Consider the following 27665-nt stretch of genomic DNA (forward strand, 5'->3'; position numbering starts at 1 on the left):
GGTAGTGAAAGACAACTCATCGGCATCAAAACGCGACAGCGCGTCTGGTACTACATTCAGGGTGCCCTTACGATGTTCCATTCTAAAATCGTATCTTTGCAGTAAGAGTGACCATCTCGCCAACCTCCCGCTCAAGTCTTTTTGTGTCATCAACCACTTGAGACTGGAGTGGTCCGTAATAATCCGAAAAGGTAATCCTTCGACATAGGGTCGGAAACGCTTCACGCTGATTATGGCTGCAAGACATTCCAGCTCGGTTACTGTATAATTGCGTTGAGCATTATTCAGCTTTTTCGACACGAACGCGATTGGATGCTCAGCGCCCTCATCATCGACCTGGAACAACACTCCGCCAACACCTATTTTGGAAGCGTCGCATTGTATTACGAATTCTTTGGAAAAGTCTGGTTGGGCCAAGACAGGCGCCGAACTCAAGGCTACTTTTAGTTTTTCGAATGCCTCTATAGCTTCAGGAGTAAGCTTAAACGGGCCTGCTGACTTGCGGAGACAGTCGGTCAAGGGACCTGCCAAGTCAGCAAAATTGGTAATAAACGCTCGGTACCAATTCGCCATGCCCACAAACCTACGCACTTGCCGAGGGGATTTAGGGATCGGGAAGTTTTGCATTGCTTCTATTTTTCCCGGATCCACTTTCAAACACCCGCTGCCTATCAGGTACCCTAAATAGCGTATTTCTTTCTGGCAAAATTTACTTTTCTCGACGTTTATTGTCAGACCTGCGTCTCTCAAACAGTTAGCCACTTCCGCCAGCAATTTCAGGTGGTCTTCAAAATTTGTACTACACACCATTAGATCATCTAGGTAGACGAAGACATTCTCTCGTAGACGCGAAGGGATTGCCTTGTCCATCAGCCTACTCATAGTCTGCGGTCCATTGCACAGACCAAATGGCATCACCTTGAAGTGGTACAGAGGCCTCCCCGGAACTGCGAATGCTGTTTTTTCCTTGGAGGACTCTGTCAGTTTGATCTGGAAGAACGCGTCCTTCAGATCAATGCCACTAATAAAATGCGCGTCCTTGAGTCTGCTCAATAAGCCGTTGATATGAGGCAGGGGGTATGAGTCCTTCTTAGTCACCGCGTTGACCTTCCTCGAATCTAGGCACAGCCTAACTTTACCTGGTTTCCGGACCAGTACTACAGGGCTACACCACGGGGAGTTGGATTATTCTATAACTCCTAATTCGAGTAACCTGTCTAGTTCTCTAAAAGCGTCGGCTTGCCTCGGTGGCGAAAGAGGGAAATGTTTGCTTTTTATAGGTACAGCATCACCGGTGTCGATGTGATGCTCCACTAATTTGGTTTGCCCTAGGCCTAATTTCTCGTATGAAGGAAACGTCACGATGACCTTTTGTAATTCTAATTTCCGGTCTGGTGACAATTCATGGAGGTTAAGTTCCTCTTCCTTTTCAAGCCTAATCTCTAAACACTCTACGCTTGGGAATATTTCGGGAGCTAACGCAAATGCTCTCCAAAAATCTACCCCGAAGTATGCTTCTTGGAGCAATGAGGGAACAAGGTAAAAACGAATAACCTTTGTGATATTTTTGAAGGTGACTGGTAGGGATACTGAGCCTACAATTTTTTGCTTGTTGCCGCCCGCTGTATATACGAACGCGTGTAAGGGCTGATATTCCAAGCCGTTATCCTCTAGGAATTCTACTCCATTTTTCCCTAAGATGGAGACGTTGGCTCCCGAGTCCAACAACCCTACAAGAAAACTATCTTCAATTTTAGCCTTTACTAAAGGCCTTTCGTTCTCTGTAAGCGTTAACGTGGTGGCTTGCAGCAGTCTACGCTCCTGTACTCTCCTGTGGTATCTCTTCCTACACTTCAAAATATTTTCCGATACCGGGTAGTGTTCAAAAATGGTATGTCTTATTTGTTCATACCTATGTTCCCTTTCTTCTAGGTTTGGTGAAAGTTGCGTCTGGCAAGCAACATCCCTATGCCGGCGTCGCAGAACTTTAGTCAGCTCGCCCATCGCGGATGAAGACGTTTGACTCTCGGCTTCAGAACTATTCGAACTGTCCGTACTGTCAGGGTAAGTTATTATCACTTTTGAGGGCTCTTCTGCCAGGGTACTACTGCACCTCGGAAGCGTATCACCTCCATGCAGAGATTCACCCTCTGGTTCAGCGCACGGGACGACGCCTCGAGCACTGGCTGATGTGGGAGCTAAGAAGCCGAACGAGGTTCCCCCGCCTTCTCGCTCGGGTACTGGTTTCCCTGCCTGCGATGGTCCCTAGGGCATTTAGGAGTAAATACACCCTTATACCCACATTTAAAACAAAAAGGATTTTTTATGGGTTCCTCACAATATATATAGGAGTGCCCCATTGCCTGGCAATTCCAGCATTGGATTCCGGAATAGTCCGGTCGCCTGCTGCGTCGATATTCCAGCGCCTCTATCTGCGGATCCATCTCGACGTCTTCGCCTTCTATCCTCATGTCCGGGGTTGTCACGCGTGCTTCGTTTACATGCCGTCCTGGGTAAGTGGCTCCCAGCAGCTTGCTTTCTTTCAGCACTTGTTCACCTCTGCGTGCTACATCGCGTAGATCATGAAGGTTCCTTACATCTTCGTTGAAAAGCATCAGCTTAAGGCTACTGTTGACGTTTCTTTTTATTATGTCAATCAGTAGAAGCTCCGACATTGGCTCTCTTAAGCGCGCGTTCAAGGAGATTATGTCCGTGTGAAACACGTCATAACACTCACTTGCTTTTTGCTTCCGCATGGAGATCTCCATCATGATCTCGTGGTCAGTTTTCAAAGTGCCAGACTCTCTTTTCAATGAGTAGCACAAAAAGGCATAAGTCGCGTTTGGGTTTTGTTTCGTGAAAAGCCAGTACCATTCTTCGGCCCGCCCGGAAAGAAACAGGTGGAAACTAGCCATTATTTGTTCGTCCGTGCATTGTGTGCGCTCACACAAGGTGTTCAGTTTAAAAAGGAAATCGGCCACGCTCCCAGTGCCGTCGAACGAGATTTTCCACTCCTGCGGCTTCACTACTATGTTGCTCGGAGCAGGGTATATTGGCGGTACTACCGTTGGAAATGGGTTACGGTCAATCCTACTTGCGTTCCTGTTTTGCTGATTTGATTGCTGCGTGGATTCGAGAGCGGCGTTGAGCTGGTCCATATTGGTTCTAATTGACCCCATCTCTCTCCGCATTTCCTCCTGCGAAGTCTGGAACAGCTGGTGTAGCACGTCCACCCACGAGCCTCCACGAGTGGCTTCTCCCTGCATTCCTAGGGTATTCGTCCGATCACTTGTAGCGTCCCCAAAATTTCCCGTCTCCTGATTTGGTGGTAAAGCACCAGCTCCTTCGGGTGCATAGATCGATGCATTGGTTATTAGCCCCGAGATATCATGCCCGTTTAATAATTGACTGTTGCTTCCCGGTCTGTCCAATTTTTCGCGAGGGTCAGTCAGGTCCGGGCCCATATTCGGCCCGGCGGGATCTACATATGGTCCACCTACTGGGGTGTGCACCACCAAGGGACGCCTTGCCTTGGGGAAAGCCCCCCTATTACTACCGCCCCGGTTATGGCTCCCACGGAAGCTTCCCGCACTCCCAAACGGAGTAGTTCGGCCCGGTTGGCCGTACGACTGCTCGCGTGACATAATAATTTTAAAAAAAAATTTTATTTGTTAGGTCGTAGTTTGTTAAATCCTAGTATTCGGAGAAAGGCTTTTATTTACTGCCAAACGTAAGGCCGTTAGGGGTTAGGTAAAAGGTCTGAACTCACCCCCCTTCCACCCTATATTTTAGGCGAGGATTTGTCAAAAAAAAATGTGTATATATATACATATGCGAGAAAAAAAAATTTTGTGCGGAAAAAAAATCGTGCGAACACGTATTATTGTCCTTTGTTCGACTATCGTATCGACAAAGAAATTCAAAGCTGGGAAAAAAGTAGTTAGTAAAATATACAATATAGGTGGTGATGGGAATACTGACATCCCATCATTAGAAGGCAGCAGGGTTACAGAAAAAAAACACAGATACATTCATGCATGTCCCTAGTGCTCCCAACCGCAATGCGAGGGGGTCTTAAGGCCCCCCTCCGAGACTGGTTGGGGCCACTAGGGTCCGCTCCACACACGGGTCGGTCTCAACAAGCCCAGCCGCAACGCAGGGGCAGTCTCCAGGGGCTCGCCCCTGGGACTGGTTGGGGGTGTTGGGGCCTCCCGTCCATTCTCTCTGGGCACCCCTCCTGCCTCCACCGCAATGGGTGGAGCGGTTTCGAAACTGCTCCCCCAGTCTGGTGGGACAGGAAGGAGTGCCACTCTGAATCCCAGCTCAACCCGTCACAGTCCAGGTGGTATTCGAAACTGCCACCTGGGACGTGGGATGAGCTGGGGTTCTTATAATACACAGACACACTCTCGCACCGGACAACACAAAACAAAACAAATTCGGCAAAAGGGAAAACTAAAAAAAATTATTTCACATTATAAAAAAACCCAATTAGCGGACATATTCAACCAGGGCCGACTAACGGACAAAACATCCGGAAACACAAAAACCCACTTAAAAAAAAAATCAAGTGCGTGCAGCACTGCCCCATCGGGTGAAAATAAAAAAATTCCGGACACTGACGTGAAGTCTCGTGGATCCCTCAGCTACCGGAGACGATGATCATTCCGGACACCCTGATCCGTCCAACCATCCCACCGCAACGCAGGTGGCTGCTCCTGCGGCTGCTCACCCCGGACTGGTGGGATGGTCAACTTCACAGTTTGACCAGGAGTGACCCTCATACCCGGCGCCTCAGGAACCACGTTGGGCGCCATCTGTTATGGCGCCCTCAGCAACTGTCGACGATGATCACTCCGGACAACTTGATCCATCTAACCATCCCACCGCAACGCAGGTGGCTGCTCCTGCGGCTGCTCACCTCGGACTGGTGGGATGGTCAACTTCACAAGTTGACCCGGAATGACCAGCGCGACAGCGCTTTGGGCACCAAATCCCGTTGGGCGCCATCTGTTATGGTTACGCATTTTCGGTGGAAGCAGTAAGGAAGGCGGTCGGCATGATTTTGTGGTGCACAGTGGCTAGTCATTGTCGGCTGGGGCGGGTCCTTGCCAACCTTACTGTTCCTGCGCCATAAACAGAAAAAAGTTCCTATCATGCCTATCAAAACTAGCTGTCAAAAAGCGCAGAGACCGACTCAAAACGCTTGAAATTCAAAATAAAACAACATCCGGCCGAACCGGATGTCACGGACAGACCGTTGGCATTCAAAATCTAAATTCAAAAATTTCAAAAAAAAACTGACGCAAAAAAAATTACCGAACCGGACATGACCGGTTAATACTCTGAAATCAAAATTCAAAAAAACTGCTGAAAATAAAATAAAAGAACCAAAAGGAAAATAATCAAAAAGGGCCGAATATATATAGGGGCGCCGCGGGTGGTGTTGCGACGCCCGGTGCTATGCCCACCCTCAAAATCCATGGCCACCGTCGCACCTAAAATTCCGGTGACCCCTTACCTGTTCACCATACGTGCCTTCTAAATGAATGGTGACGCCAGCATTCCCATATTGTTAACAAATTTATTCAATATTCATTATTGCTAACATAGCTTTTCTTTTTCTTTTCTTACTGCGAGGTTTCTGAATATATTTATGCTTATAAATAATTTTATAAAAAAAATATAGCAATCGAAAATGCGTGCCTAATTGAAGAGGAACTCTATTCCTTTTTGTAAGTTTTTAGAAAAATTTTATTGTGAGCCGTGTTTTGCGACGGTTCATTGAAAGTAATAATAATTGGTTTGTTTTATAATCTACTATACTATATATGTAATAAAAAACATCTTTTTTTTTGTAGGAATTTGGTTAAATGCCCTTTTCTCTTTTTTTTTGTTTTTACAAACCTATCTTAGGGCTGTACAGTTTGTATACAACTTCTGATAATTGGGGCAACTTACAAAATTAATAGGTTGTTGTATTAGACTTACTTTGAGTTTAACAGAACATCAATTTGGTATTACACCTAGTATAATGACACTAATATGTACTATGCACTAAGAAATTTGTTAAAAACGCAACTAGGACTAAACTTGGGGTAAATCCTACCCCTCAAAAAAATATTGTTTCACAAGTTCAAGTAAAACGTAAGCTTTTAAATTCCTGGAAAAATTACCGGAGTCATTCACCAGTTCAGGTAGAACGTGAACTTTTAAATTTATTGTAAACTCGACGAAATTGTTTTACAGGTTCAGGTAAAACATGAACCTTTTAAACTTATAGTACAATTAATGAAATCGTTTTACTTGTTCAAGTGAAACGTAAACTGTTTTACATGTAACAGTCAGGGTTGGTATTGTTTCGGGTTTAGTTCAACTCAGTCAACAAAAATGTATACAAAAAAAGTATTTGTTTTGATAACGCAAGCTAATCCGCATTACTTGTTATCTGCGTCTCTTAATATAGATTTAATGCATTTTAACTGATAATGCAACTGAACTTGAATTACCAATAAAACTTTATTCCTTACCGAAACAATATCAACACTTTTTGCTCATTCCAAAATCATATCCGCAACGATTGCATCAATTAAAAAAACGTAATAGTAAAATTCTACCGTAACGCAAAGCAAATTTTAATACCTGAAACACTTTTTTTTTGTTTCACAGGCCGTATAAATTGCACACCTATGACCATTAAGATATGCTTTGTTTTTGTTTGTTAATTTTTTTTCAGTATGCAACAATTTCGAACGTACAACAAGAATTGTTTTTTTGGTTTTTTTTTTTATACTTTTCATTTCCTTCGGACATTATGCATGTTGCATTCGTATTCACATTCGTTTTAATTCTACCCTAGGGTGATAGCCTTAGATTTGCGTATGTTGGTATATTAACATTATATAATGTTGCAGAGTCAAAAATATAATTTTAAAAGACAAGGTTAAGGCTACAAATACATAATTTTAGTTCAGTATTGGAACGAACTCACCGCTTTAACCGCTGATGTTCGTTATCGCAATTGGAATGGCCGCAGGCCTATATTCGCTGCCCTGTGATTGTCATTGTAGCTGGTTTATTGTAGCCCATATGGTCGTAGCGGATAAGGGTTGCGCTGGTATGGTTATAGCCGGTATGGACGCAGCTAATAAAGATGCGCTAGTAGTATTATCGCCGGTATGGACGCATCTAATAAAGATGCGCTAGTAGTATTTTCGCCGGTATGAACGCATCTAATAAAGATGCGCTAGTATTGGGGTCGGTGGTACCGCCTGTTGTTGGTGTTAACATTAATGGCCGCAGGCCTATGTACGTGGCCCCGCTACGTGCGTTGCAACTGGTGTGGCGGTACGTCTGGTGGTTGTTGCGCTCGTGGTTGGCGCTTATGAAGGAGTTGGGGGAGGTACTACCGATGGTGATGCCCGTGGTAATAGTAGGCACCGTTGGTGGTGGTTGCCGCTTTGGTCCGAGGTAACCAAATGACCCGGGTGGCGATAAAGCTTCGTGCTGGCCTTTACGCCGATGGTAGTGTCCTTAGTAAACGTAGAGGAAAAGGTTTATCTCGCTAAGTATGCTGCAAACGCCGACCTGCTTCCACTGGATCTTGTGTCCACTCAACATAACCTGCACGCGTTTATTATCACCACAAAATAACCGTGCAAAGCGAGATTTGTCGCAAAGAACTGTTTTGGTGCTTTGCGCTATTGACTCTTTCCTCGCTTTTTTTACAGATCCTCGGGTAAGTGCACCGCCGGCGAGGATGTTTTCCGATCTTTTCTTAAAAATTGTCCCTACCTCCACACCTTATCTTGCCGGAAACTTAATTCCCTTTTTTTCTCTTTTTCCTCTAGTGATGGCCGGTCTGTCTTTTCCTTGTTTTCGATATGTTTTTATCGCAACTTTCGCCACATCGCTAGGTGTGTTCGCGTGAACACGCTGCCAAGTGGATCGTAGCCGTAGACCGTAGCGGCAGACCGTAACACTGTCTCTTTCCACCTTTGTCATACCCGAGAAATGGAAAACGGCCAAGGTGGTCCCGCTAATAAAGCCTGGAAAAACAGCTAACATCGGTGAGACATATCGTCCGATATCTCTCCTATCGCCAGTGGCAAAGACGCTTGAAGCCATTTTGCTCCCTTATTTTTTATTTATTTATTTATTCTAGTAACAAATGTTTAGTACAGACACTTATGACTAAATTACAGAGACCATCTTATATTATGGAGAACACAAGCAAAAAGAATTTATATTATTACGTATCGTAACAGATAAAGGAAACTAGCGCATAAAACACTCAATTTGCTGGAATGGGTCAACGTTTTATAACTTTCTACCTTTAATAAGTAGCATCAAACTGTGGTTGTGTTTTTTTTTTGTCCAGTTATCATTAATACAAACTTAAGATCAGCATTTAGTCTCATTTTAATTACGACTCGCCAAACACATTTTCCTATTTAATTTTTTTTTTGCGATATACCAAACTTAACGTCATAAGTTTTACTGAGCAAACCTCACCGATAACAGTTTCAATGAAATCACACAAAAGTTCCCATTTAAAGCGTCTAAAAATAGGCAACAACGTTCCATATAATTATGTATCTAAACAAATGTGGGTAAATGCATATCAAATTCAGTTTCATGTGTGTGCAGCGCATTCTCGTATGCGCCCACAGTGTCTATTTGCTTACACACAATCTAGCACAAAAAAATATGTAGTAAGTAAGTCAATATATCAAGAGATATAAGAAGCAAGTCAATTGCTTTGTTTTCGTTCTATTTCAATGTAAGCGGCTTAGTGGCTTTTATTCAATATTATTTGTTTTTGTTATTGCGATTGTAATTGTTATTGGCTGTTGTGTTTGCTATTATTAAATTGTTGTTGTGAGTGTTGGTTTTGTCACGCGCACGCTGACTGAGGCTGCGGCTACATGCTGTGGGTTGGAATTGTGGTATGCTTTTGGTGTTTTTGTTGTTACATGATTACATGTATGTATGAATGTATCTAAAGTGATGTAGTTTATTCAAAAATTCAAATCGCATTTCTTTTCAAGTAAAATAAACTTTCTGCCCCGCCTGCTTGCAAATACGCATCTCATTTGTAATTATTCAATAAAAAACGCCAATCATTTGCATGTCGAACTCGTATTTGCAAGTTGTAAATAGGTTTGTTCTTACACACATACGCACGCACACAATGTTATGTATAATCAAATTAGTACACTAATGGCAACTCTTGTTTTTAACATTTCCTTTTACATTCGTTATGTATAATCAAATTAGTACACTAATGGCAACTCTTGTTTTTAACATTTTCTTTTACATTCGTTCTGATATACATACTAATAATAAGCTGATGTTCAATTCTTGATAGACATCTGAATTCAATAAACGTGTGAACATGTTCTGCTCAAATATACTTTACTAAATACTCGAATTTATTATATTTCAGTATTGTGTTTTGGGTATCTTCAACATTTGGCGACGAGTTTGTGCAAATTCGAGAAAAGTATACACCCGCTAAACAATATAACCACAATTTATTAACATGGTGGACGAAAAAGCTATTATAACACTTATGGAGAACTTACAAACGTCCAATCAAGCATTCATCAAAAGCGTAATAGAAGCAAATACAAAAATGATGCAGGACTTGATTGCGGAGCGGCATTCTAGTGGCGAGAGGCAGAACACTGCTATACCCAATTTTTATAAATTCAACAAAACACAAGATCGCTGGAGTACATACCTATTACAGCTGGAACAACATTTTGAAGCTCACGGGGTTAATGACGATAACGCAAAACGCGCTTGTATTCTAAGCTGGATCGGAGCTGAAAACGTGGAGCTTCTCCAGAAGCTGTTTGATGGGAAGGTGAAGGAGAAAACGTTCAAAGAAATAACTTCCGCGCTGACTCAGCACTTCGTCGAAAAGGTACACGTTCTAAGCGCAAGATTTAAATTTTATCGTACCCTTATGAAATCAGAGCAATCGTATAGTGACTGGGTAGCTGAACTAAAAGGGGCAGCAAAAGACTGCCTATTTAAGTGTGCTAAGCAGGGCTGTGAAGAATCATACGCGGACAGTAAAATCCGTGATATGATCGTTATCCATACTCCACATGAGAAAGTGCGAACAGCCGCGTTACAAAAAGTAAATCCAACCCTAGAGGAAATACTTAATATCGCGACAGTATACGAAGCCACCGTACGTACATGCAACGAAATTCAGGGAGCCGAATCAGCCACCGTCAATGTGGTTCAAAAAACGAAATCCGGACAGCTGTCTCGAACATCAACTCGCAAAGAAAGTGAGCAGATGTTACAATCATGTCCCGGATGCTCCAATTCCCATAAACGAGAAAATTGTTATCATTATAAGAACAAAACTAAATGTAATCGCTGCTCAAAAATTGGGCACCTAGCCTCGGTATGTAAGTCGGCGATGGGAGCAAAGAAACCTGTTCGAAACAACAACATCAATGCCATCGAGTCCGGTGAAGATGAAAATATGGAAGAAATCTGTACATTGGATACAGTACATACTTTTGGAAATGACAAAAAGAAAATAATGGTGGACTTACACGTAAATAAAACAAAACTCACGTTCCAAGTAGACACGGGAGCGTCGTGTTCGGTTATTGGATCTACTGGCTATAGGGAAATCGGCCAACCACCGTGCCAACCTACAAATCAACAGCTAAAAGCATACGGGGGGACTATCGTTCCTGTTAGAGGAGCAACCACAGTTCAAGTCCAGGGCAAGAATATTTACGAGTTCTTACCACTGCTAGTTGCGGATTCCGAAGACGCAACCAATATTCTCGGTTTAAACTGGTTTCGTAAACTCAATTTTCAAATATCGTTACCAACAAATTTTCAATGCAATAACCTTTCGCTTTCTCACACAGGCAAGGAATGTACCGAATCGTTAGCCTTAACATTAAAAAACCTCAGCATGGAATTTCCAGGTATTTTCAAATCAGAACCGTCCGGGCAGTGTAAGTTGTTCGAAGCTAATATAGCCCTCAAAGCAAATGCCGCACCGAAGTTCAATAAACCATATGGTATACCATTTGCGTTGCATAATGAGGTACGTGCCGAAATCGAACGATTAGTATCAGTAGGTGTTCTAAAACCAATTAATGCGAGTGAATGGGCCGGTCCTATTGTCACCGTGCGAAAACCTAATGGGAAAATCCGAATATGCGCAGATTCTAAAGTAGGCATAAATCCTCAGATCGAAATTGATCGGTATCCAATCCCCAAAGTGGAGGAGTTGTTTATAAAGGTCCGTGGAGGAAAATTTTTTTCAAAGTTTGATCTAAGCGAAGCTTATCATCAACTACCTCTCAGTGAGAAATCTAAGAAATTCCTGGTCATAAACACACCCTTCGGGTTATATCAGTATCAAAGACTGCCATTCGGGATTGCCAGCGCTCCAGGCATTTTTCAAAGATTTATGGAGGGAGTTATAAGCGGAATGACAGGTTGTGCCACGTATTTAGATGATGTTATAGTTACAGGACGTACACATAAGGAGCACGTCGAAAACGTGCGTGAGCTTTTTACACGATTTGTGAAATATGGGCTCCGCTGCGAATACAATAAATGTGTATTTGCAAGCGAACATATAGAATATGTGGGTCACGTAATTAGCTGTCAGGGTATTAAACCTTCCGAAAAAAGACTTGAAGCAATTAAAATGATGCCTAGGCCTACGAGTGTTAGGGAAGTGGAAAAATTCATTGCAAAACTTAATTATTATAACAAATTCATTCCTAACTTTTCATCAAAGTCTAGCGCATTGAATGTCTTACGTAGGCAGACAGCGAAATTCCAATGGGGCAGTGAGCAAGAAGAAGCTTTTAAAACCTTGAAAAATGAAATTGTTAAAGCCACACTATTAGTACATTATGACGGGAATCTGCCCATCATTTTAGCAACCGACGCCTCTAAAAATGGCATTGGGGCAGTGATATCTCACCGCTACCCCGATGGCCAAGAAAAACCAATTGCATTTGCGTCCAAAACACTTACACAAAGTCAGGCGAACTACTCGCAAGTTGAAAAAGAGGCCCTGTCCATCATATTCGGGGTTACTAGATTCCATCAATTTCTTTACGGTCGGCATTTCGAGTTACTCACCGATCACCAGGCCTTAACAACGATCTTCAGTCCAAATAAGAAACTCCCTGTTATGACCATGCACCGTCTTCAAAGATGGGCGATTCTCCTACAGGCCTACGATTATTCTATCAAATATCGACACACGTCTCTACATGGAAACGCAGACGCTCTTTCAAGATTACCAGCGGGAGGCGACAAGGACTTCGATTCCAAGGAATTGGCAATGCAATATGTGCAAGAAATAAACTCAGTCGTCATTGAGTCTATTCAGCTCAGTGCTGCCGTCATAGCGGAACATACGGAAAAGGACGAAAACCTTAAACTCGTTAAAAGAATGATTTTAGAGGGATGGCCTGCTCGACTCAAGGAATCGCAACAAATATTGAAACCGTTTTTTGAACGTCGTTTCCAGCTGTCATGCCAAGATGGCGTTATCCTACTACAAACTGAGTATATGCGAGTAGTCATACCAAAAAAGTTACAGCAGTGCACATTAAACATGCTACACGATGGTCATTGGGGCACCGCGCGTATGAAGCAGATATCGCGTCGCTATGTGTGGTTCCCGGAAATTGAAAAGGCTATCGAAAAAGTGGGTAGAGTATGCACTGTTTGCCAGTCGTTGGCTAGTCAACCGAAACGTGAATTTTCTTCGTGGCCGGAGGCCCCAACACCGTGGGAACGGGTACATGTAGACTTGGCTGGCCCTTTTTGTGGATCTATGTGGATCATCCTGGTAGATGCGTTCTCCAGGTTTCCGTATGTAGTAAAAATGAACTCTACCACAACCGACGCAACAATTTCCACGCTACAAAAAATTTTTGCAATTGAAGGACTACCTCAGACGTTAGTCTCAGATAATGGTAGTCAGTTGACCTCATCGGAGTTCCAAAAATTTTGTAAGCTAAATAATATCGAGCATTTGAAAAGCGCACCGTTCCACCCTTCATCTAACGGTTTGGCCGAACGGTTTGTGAGGACTTGCAAGGAGTCGATAACGAAATTGTTAAAAGAAACAAAAAGCACCGAATCAGCCCTCTTAAAATATCTCGTAACTTATAGAGCCACTCCAAACCCGAGCACGGGAAAATCACCAGCGGAGTTATTACATGGAAGACAACCACGTACGCTTTTCTCAGCATTACTACCGAAGGAACACCATAGTAAAACCAAGCAATCCAAGTTTCAAGTGGGACAACGCGTTTACGCTCGTAATTATGCAGGGAGAGAACGCTGGATACAAGGTAAAATTATTGAAACTTGCGGTAGAATGATGTATGTCATATCGACACCTAAATACACCATTCGTCGTCACCAAAACCAAATAAGGAGGAACGAAAATGAGAGCACCAGTACAAGTTCCAAAAAACAACCTAATACAAGTTTTCAACCCCAATCGCCCGATTGGGATATCGAGTCTTCGGCACCCAGTGTCAAGCCAAATACGTCACCAACCCAAGGACCGCAAGCCGATCAAACTTCAGGTCTACCGGTAAGTACCGAAGTAGATGATGCACCGCCGCAGACTCCTCAGCTGCGACGTTCCGAACGAAATAAGAAACCGGTGAATCGCCTAAGATATACCAGCTTATGAATCCGAGAGAGGAGGGAAAATGTTATGTATAATCAAATTAGTACACTAATGGCAACTCTTGTTTTTAACATTTCATTTTACATTCGTTCTGATATACATACTAATAATAAGCTGATGTTCAATTCTTGATAGACATCTGAATTCAATAAACGTGTGAACATGTTCTGCTCAAATATACTTTACTAAATACTCGAATTTATTATATTTCAGTATTGTCTTTTGGGTATCTTCAACAAATCACGACCTTCCTTATCAAAACCGCTTTTCGTCCATTCGTCTCTCAGTCCAGCGCTTATACTGCATCTAGATATGTGTGTATGTATGTGTGTATGTATGCAGCATATGACATAACCAACATCGCTGTGCCATTGCCCTAGTAAGGACTTTTTCCATAGTTTTCATTGTGGCATTCATGCAAACAGTTTTCAACTTTCTCTCCTACGTCAGCAACCCTCGTTCACCAAAGTATTTGCGTAAATCTTTTTGTTTTCTCTTTTCTATTTGTTTTATTGGCTTTTAAGTTCGATTTTATACGTACAATACCGCTTATTCTCATATGCATTGCTGGCTTGCCATAAAAAATAAAAACCCTTTTACTTTTGTTTTATCGAATTTATTTATTTGGTCTTTGCTCCGATTTTTTGCTTGTTATTGTTTTCGTTTGTTATGACAACTTTTGTAACCAAAATCATAATACCAAACATTGACAAGCATATGTGGGTATAAAAGTATTGTTTCATGTTAAACGTTTTTTTTAAGACTCGGCTTTTTTCATGTCACTGGCAAAATTGCATCTTTTATAGGCAGCGGCCCACATGGCGCATGAGTGATATTATTTGTTTAAAATGATATTTATTTTTTTTTCTGCATATTTTGAGTCGGAGAAATCAATATCCAAAACACTTGAGAAGCAATTAATTTCTGATAGGGCTCTGTTAATAGGCGCTTTTGAGTTATAAACAGTTCTACTCAGCCCTATGAAAAAGATTTCAAAGTGGCGGAGGTTTCTACAGGGAGTATTTAAGCATAGTCTTTCAAGAAGCAGCGCGCAGTCAATTTTGCCCGTGAAAAGATCGAAAATGAACGAGGCCAAAATAATTCTGCGATTGTTTAGGGATAGTAAGGACATTAGTTGGCATCGAGACTCATAAGACGGGATCGGTTCAGAGAAACGTGATGAAATAAGCGCGAAGCGCATAAAGATTTTTTGAACCCGCTCCAGGCGGTTGATGTGAACTGTGTGATAGGGCCGCCAAATGAAAGCCGCATACTCAAGATTGGACCGCACAAAGGACGTATATAAAACTTTGAGTTTGTAGGGGTCAGAGAAGTTTGCGGAATGGCGTCTGACAAAAGCAAGCATTGAAAGCGCCTTAGAAATTGTGAAGCTGACGTGAGTGTTAAAATTAAACTTTGAGTCGAAGTATACCCCCAAGTCTTTAACTTCAAGAGTCGTTCGAAGAAAGATTTCTGCAATATGATAGGAGGTATCGTCACAGTGTGGCACTTACTTATATTAAGGAAAAGACGGTTCTTAACACACCAGATATAAAGCTTATTAATCTCAGATTGAAGAACAACGACATCATTATAACAACTGATCTCAGAATAGATCTTGAGATCATCAGCATAAAGCAGAAATTTGGTAGATGAGAAGCAAGAGCTAATGTCATTAATGAACAAGATAAATAGTAAAGGGCCCAGAATACTGCCCTGGGGCACTCCAGAGGTGGCCCAAAATGGTTTCGAATAAACACCGTCAATATTTACAACATTACTTCTGTTGTGCAGGTAAGATTTAATCCACTGTAGGAACGTAGAGTGGAACCCATAACAAGCTAATTTCGCAATTAAAATTTTATGAGAAATTTTATCGAATGCCTTGGAGAAGTCTAGGTATATTGTATCAACCTGAAAACCCCGCCTAAATGCCGCGTAGCAATTCTCAGAAAAGACAGCGAGGTTCGTTAATGTGGATCTGGCCGGGACAAAACCATGTTGATTGGCGCAAATCAGGTGTTTAATACTAAAGTAAAGCTTGTCATTGACAACACATTCAAAAAGCTTCGAAGTTGTAGACAATTTTGAAATAGGCCTGTAATTAGAACAGTTACTTTTGTTGCCAGACTAAAAATGGGAGTGACGGATGCTTGTTTCCAGTCATCAATAAAAATACCCGATGCCAATGATTTATTGAATATAATCATTAACGGTCGTACTAGCGAAGGACAGTTTTTCAATAGAATAACTGAAAGATTGTCAACATCAGTTCTGGAGGAATTTTTAAGTTTTATAATCCCCTCAACTATGTCTGCCTCAGTGAGAGTAAGTGACCCAAAATTATTAGCGGAGGGAGACTTAATTAATTTGTGTATGTTATCTGTATCTTCCACAGTTAAATTATTATCTGTGATAAAGTTCGCCGAGAAGAAGTCAGCGAAGAGATTAGCAGCCTCATTAACAGAGTTGGCAGTGATATTATTGTAGCTTACTGATTTCGGTATGCTAGATACGCTCTTCATGGAGTTAATGTAATTCCAAAAGTTCTTCGGATTGCTCTTGATGTTTAGCTCAAAATTTCTGACGTACTTAGCATATAAAGACTTATTAAGATTGTTAAATTTTTTCTTATAAACAATAAACAAATCATAAAATCGACGATGATTAGTAAACTTCGAGCTTTAAGGGCAGGTGATGCAAGTTTGGTGGCGAAATTGAAGACGCAGGTTCCGAGATAACAAAACTAATATTATTAGTTACAAAAATTAAATCAAGAGTGCGATGTAAAGAGTTATGGAAACTATTAATTTGAGATAAACCAACCCCTCCAAAATTATCAATAAGATAATTCATAAGAGCTGTTAATATTGGTAGGAGTTAAATAGAGATTGTTTTCAAGAGAGATCCAGCTAACATTACTTAAATTAAAATCCCCCAGTACACATAGCTGCGTTTCTCCTAAACTTCGCTTAAGATTTAAGATATTATTTACATGAGCCTTATAAATACTTTCTGGGCTGGACGGCGGAATGTATGAAGCACAAATGAGCAGTTGACCCAGAGAGCCATGAATCCGCACACAAAGTTGATCAAGAAGCGTGTCACTAACAGTTAAAGAAATAAGCGAGGCCTGGAGACCGACCCGGGCGGCAATCAGCACACCACCTCCTCTATTTAGGCCAGTCTTTGTTGCATCTCTATCCTTACGGAAAACATGATAAAGCTTAGGATCAAAAAATTCAGCATCTAAGAAATTACTATTCAGCCAAGTCTCAATGATGACAAATACATCATACTTCAATAAAGAACTAAATAGGCGCACATTTTCGGTCTTGCTTCTAAGGCCAGAAACATTTTGAAAAAAGATATTGATATATTTGCATGGCATGTGATTGACACTATGAACTAAGTCCGCTGTTGTAGTTTTGCGTCCTTTTGAAAAAAACGGAAGTGGCTGATCGTCACATTGACTGGCCACAACTCTGGCTTCAGAACTTTATCAAAGTGCAATTCATCTACACCAAGTTTAAAATTTACATATTTACGGTTAATCGACTCAGACTCCTTAGCAAGCTTGAAACACTGCAGTTGATGCTTATTTAGATTAGTATGTTTAATCACATACTCAATAATATCCTCAGGTTTGACCGAGGGTAAAAAAGAAGAAAGATGAAACCATTTGAAACGAGCAGCTACCCCAAGTTCAGTAGACACACAAGAGCCAATCACGCGCCTCCGTGAACGCCTATGATTGCTATTAACATTATTGTTGTTGTTACCGACATTGTTGTTGTTATTGGCATTCTTGTTATTGTTATTATTATTATTATTGTCATTAGGCGAGCTTGGTTGGATGTCCAATCCCGCCGATGTACTTGATTGCATATTAGGATTCCCACCACTAGCAGTAATATTTAACTCATCAGGGTTAACAGCAATTGCAGCAGGTTTTTCCTTAAGTGTGCGCTTCTTTGTAGATTTTGAAGCTTTAGCATTAGCAGTATCAGCAGCATCTGATTTAACAGGATTCGTAGAAGTATAAGTAGCATTGTTACGATTATAAACATCGTCAGCTGAAGAAGCCAATGCATTCACACTGTTAGCAACAACAGAGGCAAACGTTTGAGCACCAGTCGAAGCAATAACAGTCCCATCGGCAGAAGGTACGTTGCTCACGATAGCATTATTAGCAGATATTGCATGACCCTTAGTAACATCTGTTAAAGAACATATATTTTGCCCACTCACACCATTTGACTGTACGAATGGCGAAGTGCCGTTGACATTGTAAAAAACAGGTGATAACATTGTAGGTATAGGGTAAACAGAAGATGTAAAAGACAACGGCAAAGACGAAAGCGCTGCTGTAGCAGACCCGTGGTTATTGTTGTTTGTATTTTCCCGCACACTAACACACTGTTAAAGCTTTGAGGTTGCTTATCTGATTTGATAAGCGATTTCAGCCCCTCAACTTCCTTCATCAAATCCTCGAATTTAGAGCTGAACAGATATTTTAAAAAATCTATGCCAAGCTTTTTCGAAGCAGCAATAGAGTCTGAAGAAGATATAAAGCGCTAAGGCAAGTTAACACACCCTTGACATAAGTATACGATGTTACGATTAAGCTTAAATAATTTCACATCATATTCTGAAATCTGGCCTTCACAACAGTTTCTATGAAATCTTTTTTGGAAAAAACCCGAACATGGCAAAACAAGTGAGTCATTTCTCGCAAAGGCTTTATTGCACTTAGCACAAAAGTCATCCATTCAAGAAAAAATTTTAAAGAAAATCACGGAGCAAACAAAACACGTCTATACGCGACGTAAGCAAATTTGCAGCTAGCCTCTCATCAGCATGGCTTCAGAAAACTCCATAGCACTACCACCGCGCTAAATGCCATTAGCACCCAGATAAATTGCGGTTTAAATCAATACCCCCACCATAGAACAGTACTCGTAGCGCTAGACCTATCAAAAGCTTTTGATACGGTCAACCATGGCTCGTTACTGCAAGACCTGGAAGGGTCTACTCTTCCCCCATGTCTTAAAAGGTGGACCGCAAATTATCTGGGTGGTCGGCAGGCAACGGTGCAATTTAGAAACGAAACATCAAAACCAAGGAGAATTAAACAAGGAGTTGTTGTTGTAGCAATGCTCGCCCCCACCTAATAGCCGCGACCGATCACAAATTGTCATCAATATCCTCTAACGGGAGTCCAAGGAAACTTGCCGTTTCAACAGGGGTGGACCATAAGGAAAGGGGTGTTAGAGGCGTTGGTTCCACATTACAATTAAAGAGATGGTTGGTGTCATGTGGGGACACATTGCAAGCGGGGCATACATTTTGTATGTCGGGGTTGATTCTGGATAGGTAAGAGTTTAACCTGTTACAGTATCCAGAACGAAGTTGAGCAAGAGTGACACGCGTTTCCCTGGGGAGTATGCGTTCCTCTTCTGCGAGTTCTGGATATTTTTCTTCAAGTACTGGATTCACCGGGCAATTCCCGACATAAAGGTCCGACGCCTGTCTATGGAGTTCACCAAGGACCTGCTTGTGTTTTTTCGCTTCATACGGCTGGGTTCTCAGGTGCCGTATTTCCTCAAAATGCTTACGGAGATGACTCCTTAGGCCCCTAGGCGGTGCTGGTTCGTCAATCAGATGTCTGTGGGATGCCCAGGTTTCTGGGTATTCAACAGAAACTGTTTGGTCAGCATCTCATTTCTCTCCCTGATGGGGAGTATTCTCGCCTCATTATGCAGATGGTGTTCTGGGGACATAAGAAGACAGCCCGTGGCGATTCTGAGAGCAGTATTTTGGCAGGCCTGTAGTTTCTTCCAGTGGGTGGTTTTTAGGCTTGGCGACCATATGGGTGACGCGTAGCACGTAATCGGCTGGCTAATTGCTTTGTATGTGGTCAAGAGCGTTTCTTTATCTTTTCCCCAGGTACTGCCAGCAAGGGATTTGAGGATTTTATTACGGCTCTAAATTCTTGGAACAATTGCGGTTGCGTGCGCACCAAAATGTAGATCCTGATCAAACGTCACACCCAAGATTTTGGGGTGTAGGACAGTCGGTAGCGTAGTGCCATCGACGTGGATGTTCAATATGGTCGACATTTGGGGTGTCCATGTTGTAAATAAGGTCGCGGAAGATTTAGTCGGTGACAATGCCAGGTTTCGCGAGGCGAAAAAACTGGAGAGATCAGGGAGATAGCCGTTTATTTTATTGCATAGCTCATCGATCTCTGGGCCTGGGCCTGTGGCCATTATTGTGCAGTCATCGGCGTAGGAAACGATTGTGACTCCTTCCGGTGGTGAAGGTAGCTTAGATATGTAGAAATTAAACAAAAGCGGGGATAGGACACCACCCTGTGGCACCCCTTGTTTAATTCTCCTTTGTTTTGATGTTTCGTTTCTGAATTGCACCGATGCCTGCCGACCACCCAGATAATTTGCGGTCCACCTTTTAAGACATGGGGGAAGGGTAGACCCTTCCAGGTCTTGCAGTAACGAGCCATGGTTGACCGTATCAAAAGGTCTAGCGCTACGAGTACTGTTCTATGGTGGGGGTATTGATTCAAACCGCAATTTATCTGGGTGCTAATGACATTTAGCGCGGAGGTAGTGCTATGGAGTTTTCTGAAGACATGCTGATGAGGGGCTAGCTGCAAGTGTGCTTGGAAATAAGGGAGCAAAATGGCTTCAAGCGTCTTTGCCACTGGCGATAGGAGAGATATCGGACGATATGGCTCACCTACGTTAGCTGGTTTCCCAGGCTTTAGTAGCGGGACCACCTTGGCCATTTTCCATTTCTCGGGTATGACAAAGGTGGAAAGAGACAGGTTGAAGACATGCGCTAAATATTTGAAACCCTCTTACACTAGGTTTTTAAGCATCGGCATGGCTATGCCGTCTGGGCCCACTGCTTTGGATGGTTTAGCGCGACCAATAGCGTCCTCAACCTCTCTAGCGGTGATGGTAATTGGTGACGCGCTGAATTTGTGTTTATGTGCGTGTCTATTGGCTCTCCGTCTATCTTTGTCGACCGTAGGATGTATTATATATTGTCGGCAGAAAGCGCTCGCGCATTTTTTTGCATCCGACAGCACCTTATCGCCAAAGGCGATGGAAACTTTGTTGTTGTTGTTGTAGCAATGCTCGCCCCACCTAATAGCCGCGACCGATCACAAATTGTCATCAATATCCTCTAACGGGAGTCCAAGGAAATTTGCCGTTTCAACAGGGGTGGACCATAAGGAAAGGGGTGTTAGAGGCGTTGGTTCCACATTACAATTAAAGAGATGGTTGGTGTCATGTGGGGACACATTGCAAGCAGGGCATACATTTTGTATGTCGGGGTTGATTCTGGATAGGTAAGAGTTTAACCTGTTACAGTATCCAGAACGAAGTTGAGCAAGAGTGACACGCGTTTCCCTGGGGAGTATGCGTTCCTCTTCTGCGAGTTCTGGATATTTCTCTTCAAGTACTGGATTCACCGGGCAATTCCCGACATAAAGGTCCGACGCCTGTCTATGGAGTTCACCAAGGACCTGCTTGTGTTTTTCCGCTTCATACGGCTGGGTTCTCAGGTGCCGTATTTCCTCAAAATGCTTACGGAGATGACTCCTTAGGCCCCTAGGCGGTGCTGGTTCGTCATTTAATTTAATGGAAACTTTGTCTTTGTGCTTAGTCGGATTCGATAGGGACTTTACGGTGGACCAAAGTTTACCTACACCGGTAGAGAGGTTACAACCTCTTAGGTGCTCTTCCCATTTCGCCCGCTTATGTTCGTCCACAAGCAATCTGATGCGTTGGTTTATATCCCTTATTTGGGGGTCGCCTGGATCAAGCTGTCTTATAAGGTCGCGTTCCCTCGCTAAGCTCGCGGCCTCCGCCGGGAAGTGGGGCCGGATTTCGGGAATTCTCCCGGCGGGAATGAAATGTGCCGAGGCGGATTCAATGACCTTACGGAAGGCACGCTCCCCTTGGCGGGCATCAGTCGGGATAGGGAGGGCAGCAAAGCTGCTGTCTGTTGCAGATTTATATTCTTCCCACTTTCCTTTTTTGAAGTTTATGAAAGTGCGTTTTTCGGTGACGATGAAGTCGGCGGTACGCTCGAACGAAATAAGTATGGGCAGGTGGTCGGATGCCAATGTTACCATCGGCTGCCTGTTGACGCAGTTTACGAGTTCTGCGCTCACGATTGAGATATCTTGCGAGCTATGACAGCTTTCTACCATACGTGTGGGGGCGTCTCCGTTAATTGTGCAGAACGTTGTTTCGTCTATTTGATCCGCCAACATCTCACCCGTACTGTCCGCCCGCAAGTTTGAATGCCATAGGTCGTGATGGGCATTGAAATCGCCTAAGATAATGCGATTGTTGCCAGTGAGTAAGCCCTCGATATTAGGGCGGTATCCACTGCGGCAACAGGTGACAGGAGGGATGTAGATGTTGATGATTTCTAGATTTGCATCGCCTGACCGGACAGATAGGCCTTGACGTTCTAAGACATTGTCACTGCGGTCGATGCCAGGATCAAATATATGATATTGCACAGAGTGGTGTATAATAAACGCGAGGCCGCCTCCATTTCCGCTCTCGCGGTCTTTCCTGTGGACATTATAACCAGAGCAGGTCTGCAATGCAGATCTTGCTGTGAGTTTAGTCTCTTGAATCGCAGCAATGCGGATGTTGTGCCGCTTCATGAAATCGACTATCTCCGTAATCTTCCCAGTTAGTCCATTACAGTTGAACTGCAGAATTCTGAAGTGCATGAGGGGTGACGCCGCCACTCTAGGGGTGAGGGGTGACTACGCCTAGGTTGTGGAAGGCCAGGACGCAATTGCTGTTGTGGCCTTGGGACTGGGCGCCCTTGGGCAAGCATTGGGGTACCCGTCGAGGGGTTGCCGTCGCGGAGACCAGAACATCTAGGAAAGTGGCACCACCCAAGGCAGGAGCTGCATTGAGCGGATGTCGCAAACCTATATATTCTGTGCTGGCAGACGGTGCAAACGGAGGCAGGGACTAAGAGTCTGTTTCCCTGACCTGCACGATTGCTGCCAGAAAAGAGGGGGGGGGGGGGGGGGGGGGGGGGGGGGAGAAGACGGGGGCAGGGGCTGATGCTCAGCATTGCTACCAGCTCTACTACGAAGGTAGTAGTTATGAGTGGTATCAGCTGTTTGAGTTGTTGGCGCCGTGGGGCGCGAGCAGCAGCGGGTACTTGTTGTGGCTTGCTGAGCAGCGAAGCTGCTGGAAGGTAGTGGGGATACGCTTAGGCGTAGACTACGGGACGCCCTTGGGCGTGAGCAGCAAGGAGCCACAAAAGATTTATAAAAGTTACGTGGACGTCGGGTTTTGGGATCAAGCCCAGAACAACCTGTCCGATGCAACCATCCCTTGCACGAGACACACTGAACAGAGTATGACCGTCCTAAAAAGATTCTTTTCTGGCAAATGCAGCAAAACCATTTCTCAGGACCGGGGTCAGGAGACGGACCCGGATTGGGTTCGATACCTTCCCGGAGTAAGAGAATATGTAGCAGTCAATGGGGTCACACTGAAATGACAGTCCTTGGTCGGGAAAAATCCCGAGTCGCTCCGGTACATAGAACCGACTGCCTTGGGAAGCGAAGTATCTTTGGTAGATAATAGTAGTGATAATAAATTTGTAAATGCCAAAATTTTTTGGGAAAATAATTCATTTTCTACTAAATATTTCGTGAATTGATAAAGTTATGTTGGCTTGGTCATTCTTTCAGAAATTGTTTGAAGAATGCCGTACGTTAGAATTTTATTCAAAAATGCACTATCTCAAAATTTGTTTCTAAAACCCTACATGAGCATAAGTTCAATGCATTTTGTCATAAGAGGGAGTTAATGAAAAGCATTCTAAGATGAAGCGTTCTTCGATTTAACTCTAATATAGGGCGATTTTGTGACAAATCCTGAATTGGGAAATTTTTGAAAAATATTTTGAGATAGCATGATTTTGAACAGGCAGCCGACATGGGGTGATACGCTACTCAGCAGCCGCAATGAACTGACAAAAACAAAAATAAAAGAAAATGGCTTATTGTCTTAGAATTTTATATTCCTACCTTGACTTTGACAGAAGAGTTAAGCTTTTGTGCGGTCCTGCCGCTACACAGGGAGTATTCACCCTTTTATTCTGAAATTTCGGAAAGCTCTTTTCCGTTAAGTATTCATGAAAGCGTTCCGGATAAATCGTTAATTTAGAATATTTGGAATATGTTCATTTGATACTACCTCACGAGGTCCGAATATACATAATATTCCAAATATAAACAGATTCTCGAAATTCTTAAATGTAGACGAATGTTCTGAACATACGGAATTAATAGAACAGAAGGTCGACTTTTAATACGCGCCCAAAAATATCGAAAGGTGTCAAAAGACGCGTATTGACCTCGATAACAAAATTCGAGGGCGGAAATAAAAATTCTAGCTCGTTCAAAAGATATTGACGAAAAACCGAAAATTACGCCGGGTTTCGTTGACGAATTCAGCCGAGCTTATAAAAAATTACCCTGGACGGTCCACCAATGAGGTCGGATCAAAATTAAATGCGTGCAAAATCCCTTTGTACACAAAATCTTTTTCAGTGCACAAAAACATTACAACAAACACATGGAAATTGCCAACTTCAACTGCACATATCTCTGGACAGAGATACAATTTTTCTTTTCCGCCTTAGGATTATTGTTTTCGAGGTCACCTATCTCGATATTTTTGGACGCGTTTTAGCAGTAGACTCCTGTTCTAGACTTTTACCTGAATAAGTTAACATGCCCAATTAGTACATTTCGTTATGGCAAATCCATTATTTACTAATGACATTTTTACGTGAATCGATTTAATAGTCGAGGTTTTGACGTTGAACGATGAATTTGGAATTGGTTTACGTTTCGTATGTTCTTAGGTTTACGGAAGTGCACGATTCCTTGGTGTCCGTACTTTTCATAAAATCTATGTTTAGCCACACTAATGGATCATGGCATAGTTAATAAATTCATCATAAAATTAAGATAAATGTTCTAAGGAATTATGCAGTTAAGAACTTATCGGGTATTTGTAAACTGATTGCTTCCTATTTCTACTACTAATATTTTTCGAAAATTCGCAAAGAAACAAGTTAACGGGTCTCAATTCGATTTGGGAGCAAAATGGCTGCAATTGTCAAAAAATGTGTCTGTCGAGCAAACCTCTTGTGATTGAATCATGAGTATAAATTATAAATATTCTGTGTTAATTTTATTGTCAGCTCTTAGTCCAAAAATCATTTATGTAGTTGATGTGGCAAACATTTATTTTGATGTTATCCATCAATAATGATTCATGAATGAGACGTCATTAATTCAAATTAATCAAATGTATTGGTGGATTTTTTATAGGGGGCCCGTAAATTGTTTAGTCCCGGGCCCGGATTCTCTTCCTAGGGCCCTGTATGCAGCTTCTCCAAACCTAATTGTCAACCTCACCTATCCGCGGCGAATCCTGTTTTACTAACAGACGAGGCTCTGGCATCCCAAGCTCCTCATGGAACTTGCGGGTGGGGGAGGGAGGGATGGCCTGAAGGTTTAATGTGGCCATATAAATCGTTCCCGAGATGGTCGGGCTACCACCTTAATGGTGCTGTGTTACCGGAGCGTACCGTATCTGTATCCGGCAAAGGACCATCACATCGAAAACACTCCCCAAAGCCTTCGGGAGCAACCTTATCGCTACAACAACCCTTCAACTAGAATTTTAGCAAAAATTTTATTATTGTCGAGATTAATACGCGTCTTTTGACAGCTCTCTCGATATTTTTTGACGCGTATTAGCAGTCGACCCTCAACTAGTATTTTAACAAATTCTTAATTTCCGCTTTCAGATTCGTGGTCCTGGGATGAAAACGCGTGTTTTGGTACCACTGTTGACTTCTTTAGTGAAATTTTAGCAGCTGTACTAAAGTAAAGAATTACCCCACAAACAATTCAACAGCATGCCACCAGAATGTTGATTCTCATTTTTGTGCGCTCATATAACTCACCCCGAAATTATTCCTCGTCAAGTCAATACCTCGAACAAAGGGCAAAACTCCGGTAGACATATTTTTTCCTTTAACTTCACTGTTTTACTATTTTTTGCAGTTTGTGTGGAGCAAATAAGCAACACAGTGATAAAAGTCCAATAACGATTATCAAAACAACGATCAACTAGTATCGACCATTGTGGACAATGATATCTATTTATCATCCCTACAAAACATCATCAGTTCCGTTCCAATGACGCGTGAATCAGATACGGATAGAAATTTAACATGCAAATACAACAACAACGTTGAGATCCTGGGGGTTAATTCACAAATCACTCTTACAACATTGCGCATTGCGCAACACTCGTGAATGCGCAATCTTCTGAGGGTGATTTGTGGAGTCAAATCACTTTCGATGTTGTGAAAAAAAAAATAATAAAGCTCGCTGAAATTTATTTTTTCATTTTATCACATCACTTTTTCATGTTAGGTGATTCGTGTTCTTTGCAAAACTCGCTGTGAAAAGCTAAGGGTTGGATTTTATATAAGGTGCCACGATTTGTAGGGGTAGAGGGGGTCCTAAAAATCACAAAATTATCATCCGCAGCTCTAGGAAACTCTTAGTTTATGAAATATGAGCTTTTTAATTTCCAAATTTAGTAAATTTTCAACTTAAGGCCTGCACTTAAAATTCGGGTCGCACATGTCGATAGCGGTATCAAAAGACGCGTATTTGCATCAAGATTCAGAATCCGAAAGCAGAAACTACATTTTTGTATCTCGTTCAAAGGTTATTCGCAGAAAACACGTCGGTATTATTGTCACTTTTTTCGTTGTTGCAATTAAACGAAAACAAATGAAGGTGGTGAATAGTGTTTCCAGCTCCGCAATAATATCTTTTTATCTTGATAGAACATTATAACGTGGTGGCACGTCGACATAAATGCTGTTTTTGTAAAACACTTTTAATAATTTGTAGTCTAATATTATTTGGGGTGCTGCGCAGAAGGGTGTACTACGCAGAAGGACATCACCGTGGCGGTAGCCACGGTTATACCACACACCCGGACTTGGCATGGCGTAGCCCAGGGTTATTTTTTATAAGCGCGGCCGAAGGCCGCCTATGCAAAAAAGATGTTCTACGCAGAACTACCGTTGGAATCAGCATAAAAATTTCTATAAAGTCCGATTTTTTATTTATTTTTTTTTTAACAAATGTATGTATTCTGCAATTGTTCCAATTAAATACATTAATTTCAAATTATTCAGAGAATTACAAAACAAAATACATTGATAGTGTATGTTTGTTTGCATTTATGTCAACGTGCCACCACCTTATAATGTTCTACCAAGATAAAAAAAAATTGTTGCGGAGCTAGCAACACTATTCACAACCTTCATATGTTTTCGTTTGTTTAATTGAAAAAAGCGACAAATGTACCGACGTGTTTTCCGCGATTAACTTTTGAACGAGATAAAAAAAATAATATAGTTTCTGCTTACGGATTCTGAATCTTGACGCAAATACGCGTCTTTTGATACCGCTATCGACATGTGCGACCCGAATTTTAAGTGCAGAACTTAAGTTGAAATTTTACTAAATTTGGAAATGAAAAAGCTTATATTTCATAAACTAAGAGTTTCCTAGAGTTGCGGATGATAATTTTGTGATTTTTAGGACCCCCGCCACCCCTCGAAAAAAAAGTTAGAAAATCGTGGCACCTTATTCAAAATATTCCCCAAATCTAATAACGAGCACTGTGGTGAGTCAAAAAAAATTATATTTTCTGTCAAAAAAAAATTTTATTGACAAAAGTAGTAAATATTTTCAACTTTTGAATAAGAAAAGTAGAAAATGCCTAATATTCGCCTTTTGATTTCTTTTAATTCCCATCTAGAATAT

The 27665-nt window shown here is 42.2% G+C and overlaps 1 protein-coding gene across 7 annotated transcripts in view; it reads right to left on the minus strand.

Annotated features, from left to right (window-relative positions):
- fliI (FLII actin remodeling protein) overlaps window positions 1-25935 on the minus strand; it is a 426153-nt gene extending 400218 nt beyond the window's left edge. For all 7 annotated transcript variants that reach the window (XM_067773105.1, XM_067773104.1, XM_067773106.1 and 4 more), the window contains exon 1: window positions 25778-25935. In XM_067773105.1, coding sequence (XP_067629206.1) covers window positions 25778-25837 — 60 coding nt within the window. In that variant the 5' untranslated portion in view covers window positions 25838-25935. The remainder of the gene's footprint in view (window positions 1-25777) is intronic.
- Between the last annotated feature and the right edge of the window lie 1730 nt (window positions 25936-27665).

This window comes from Eurosta solidaginis, chromosome 3 (genome assembly GCF_040869045.1).
Source record: "Eurosta solidaginis isolate ZX-2024a chromosome 3, ASM4086904v1, whole genome shotgun sequence".
NCBI classification, from domain to species: domain Eukaryota; kingdom Metazoa; phylum Arthropoda; class Insecta; order Diptera; family Tephritidae; genus Eurosta; species Eurosta solidaginis.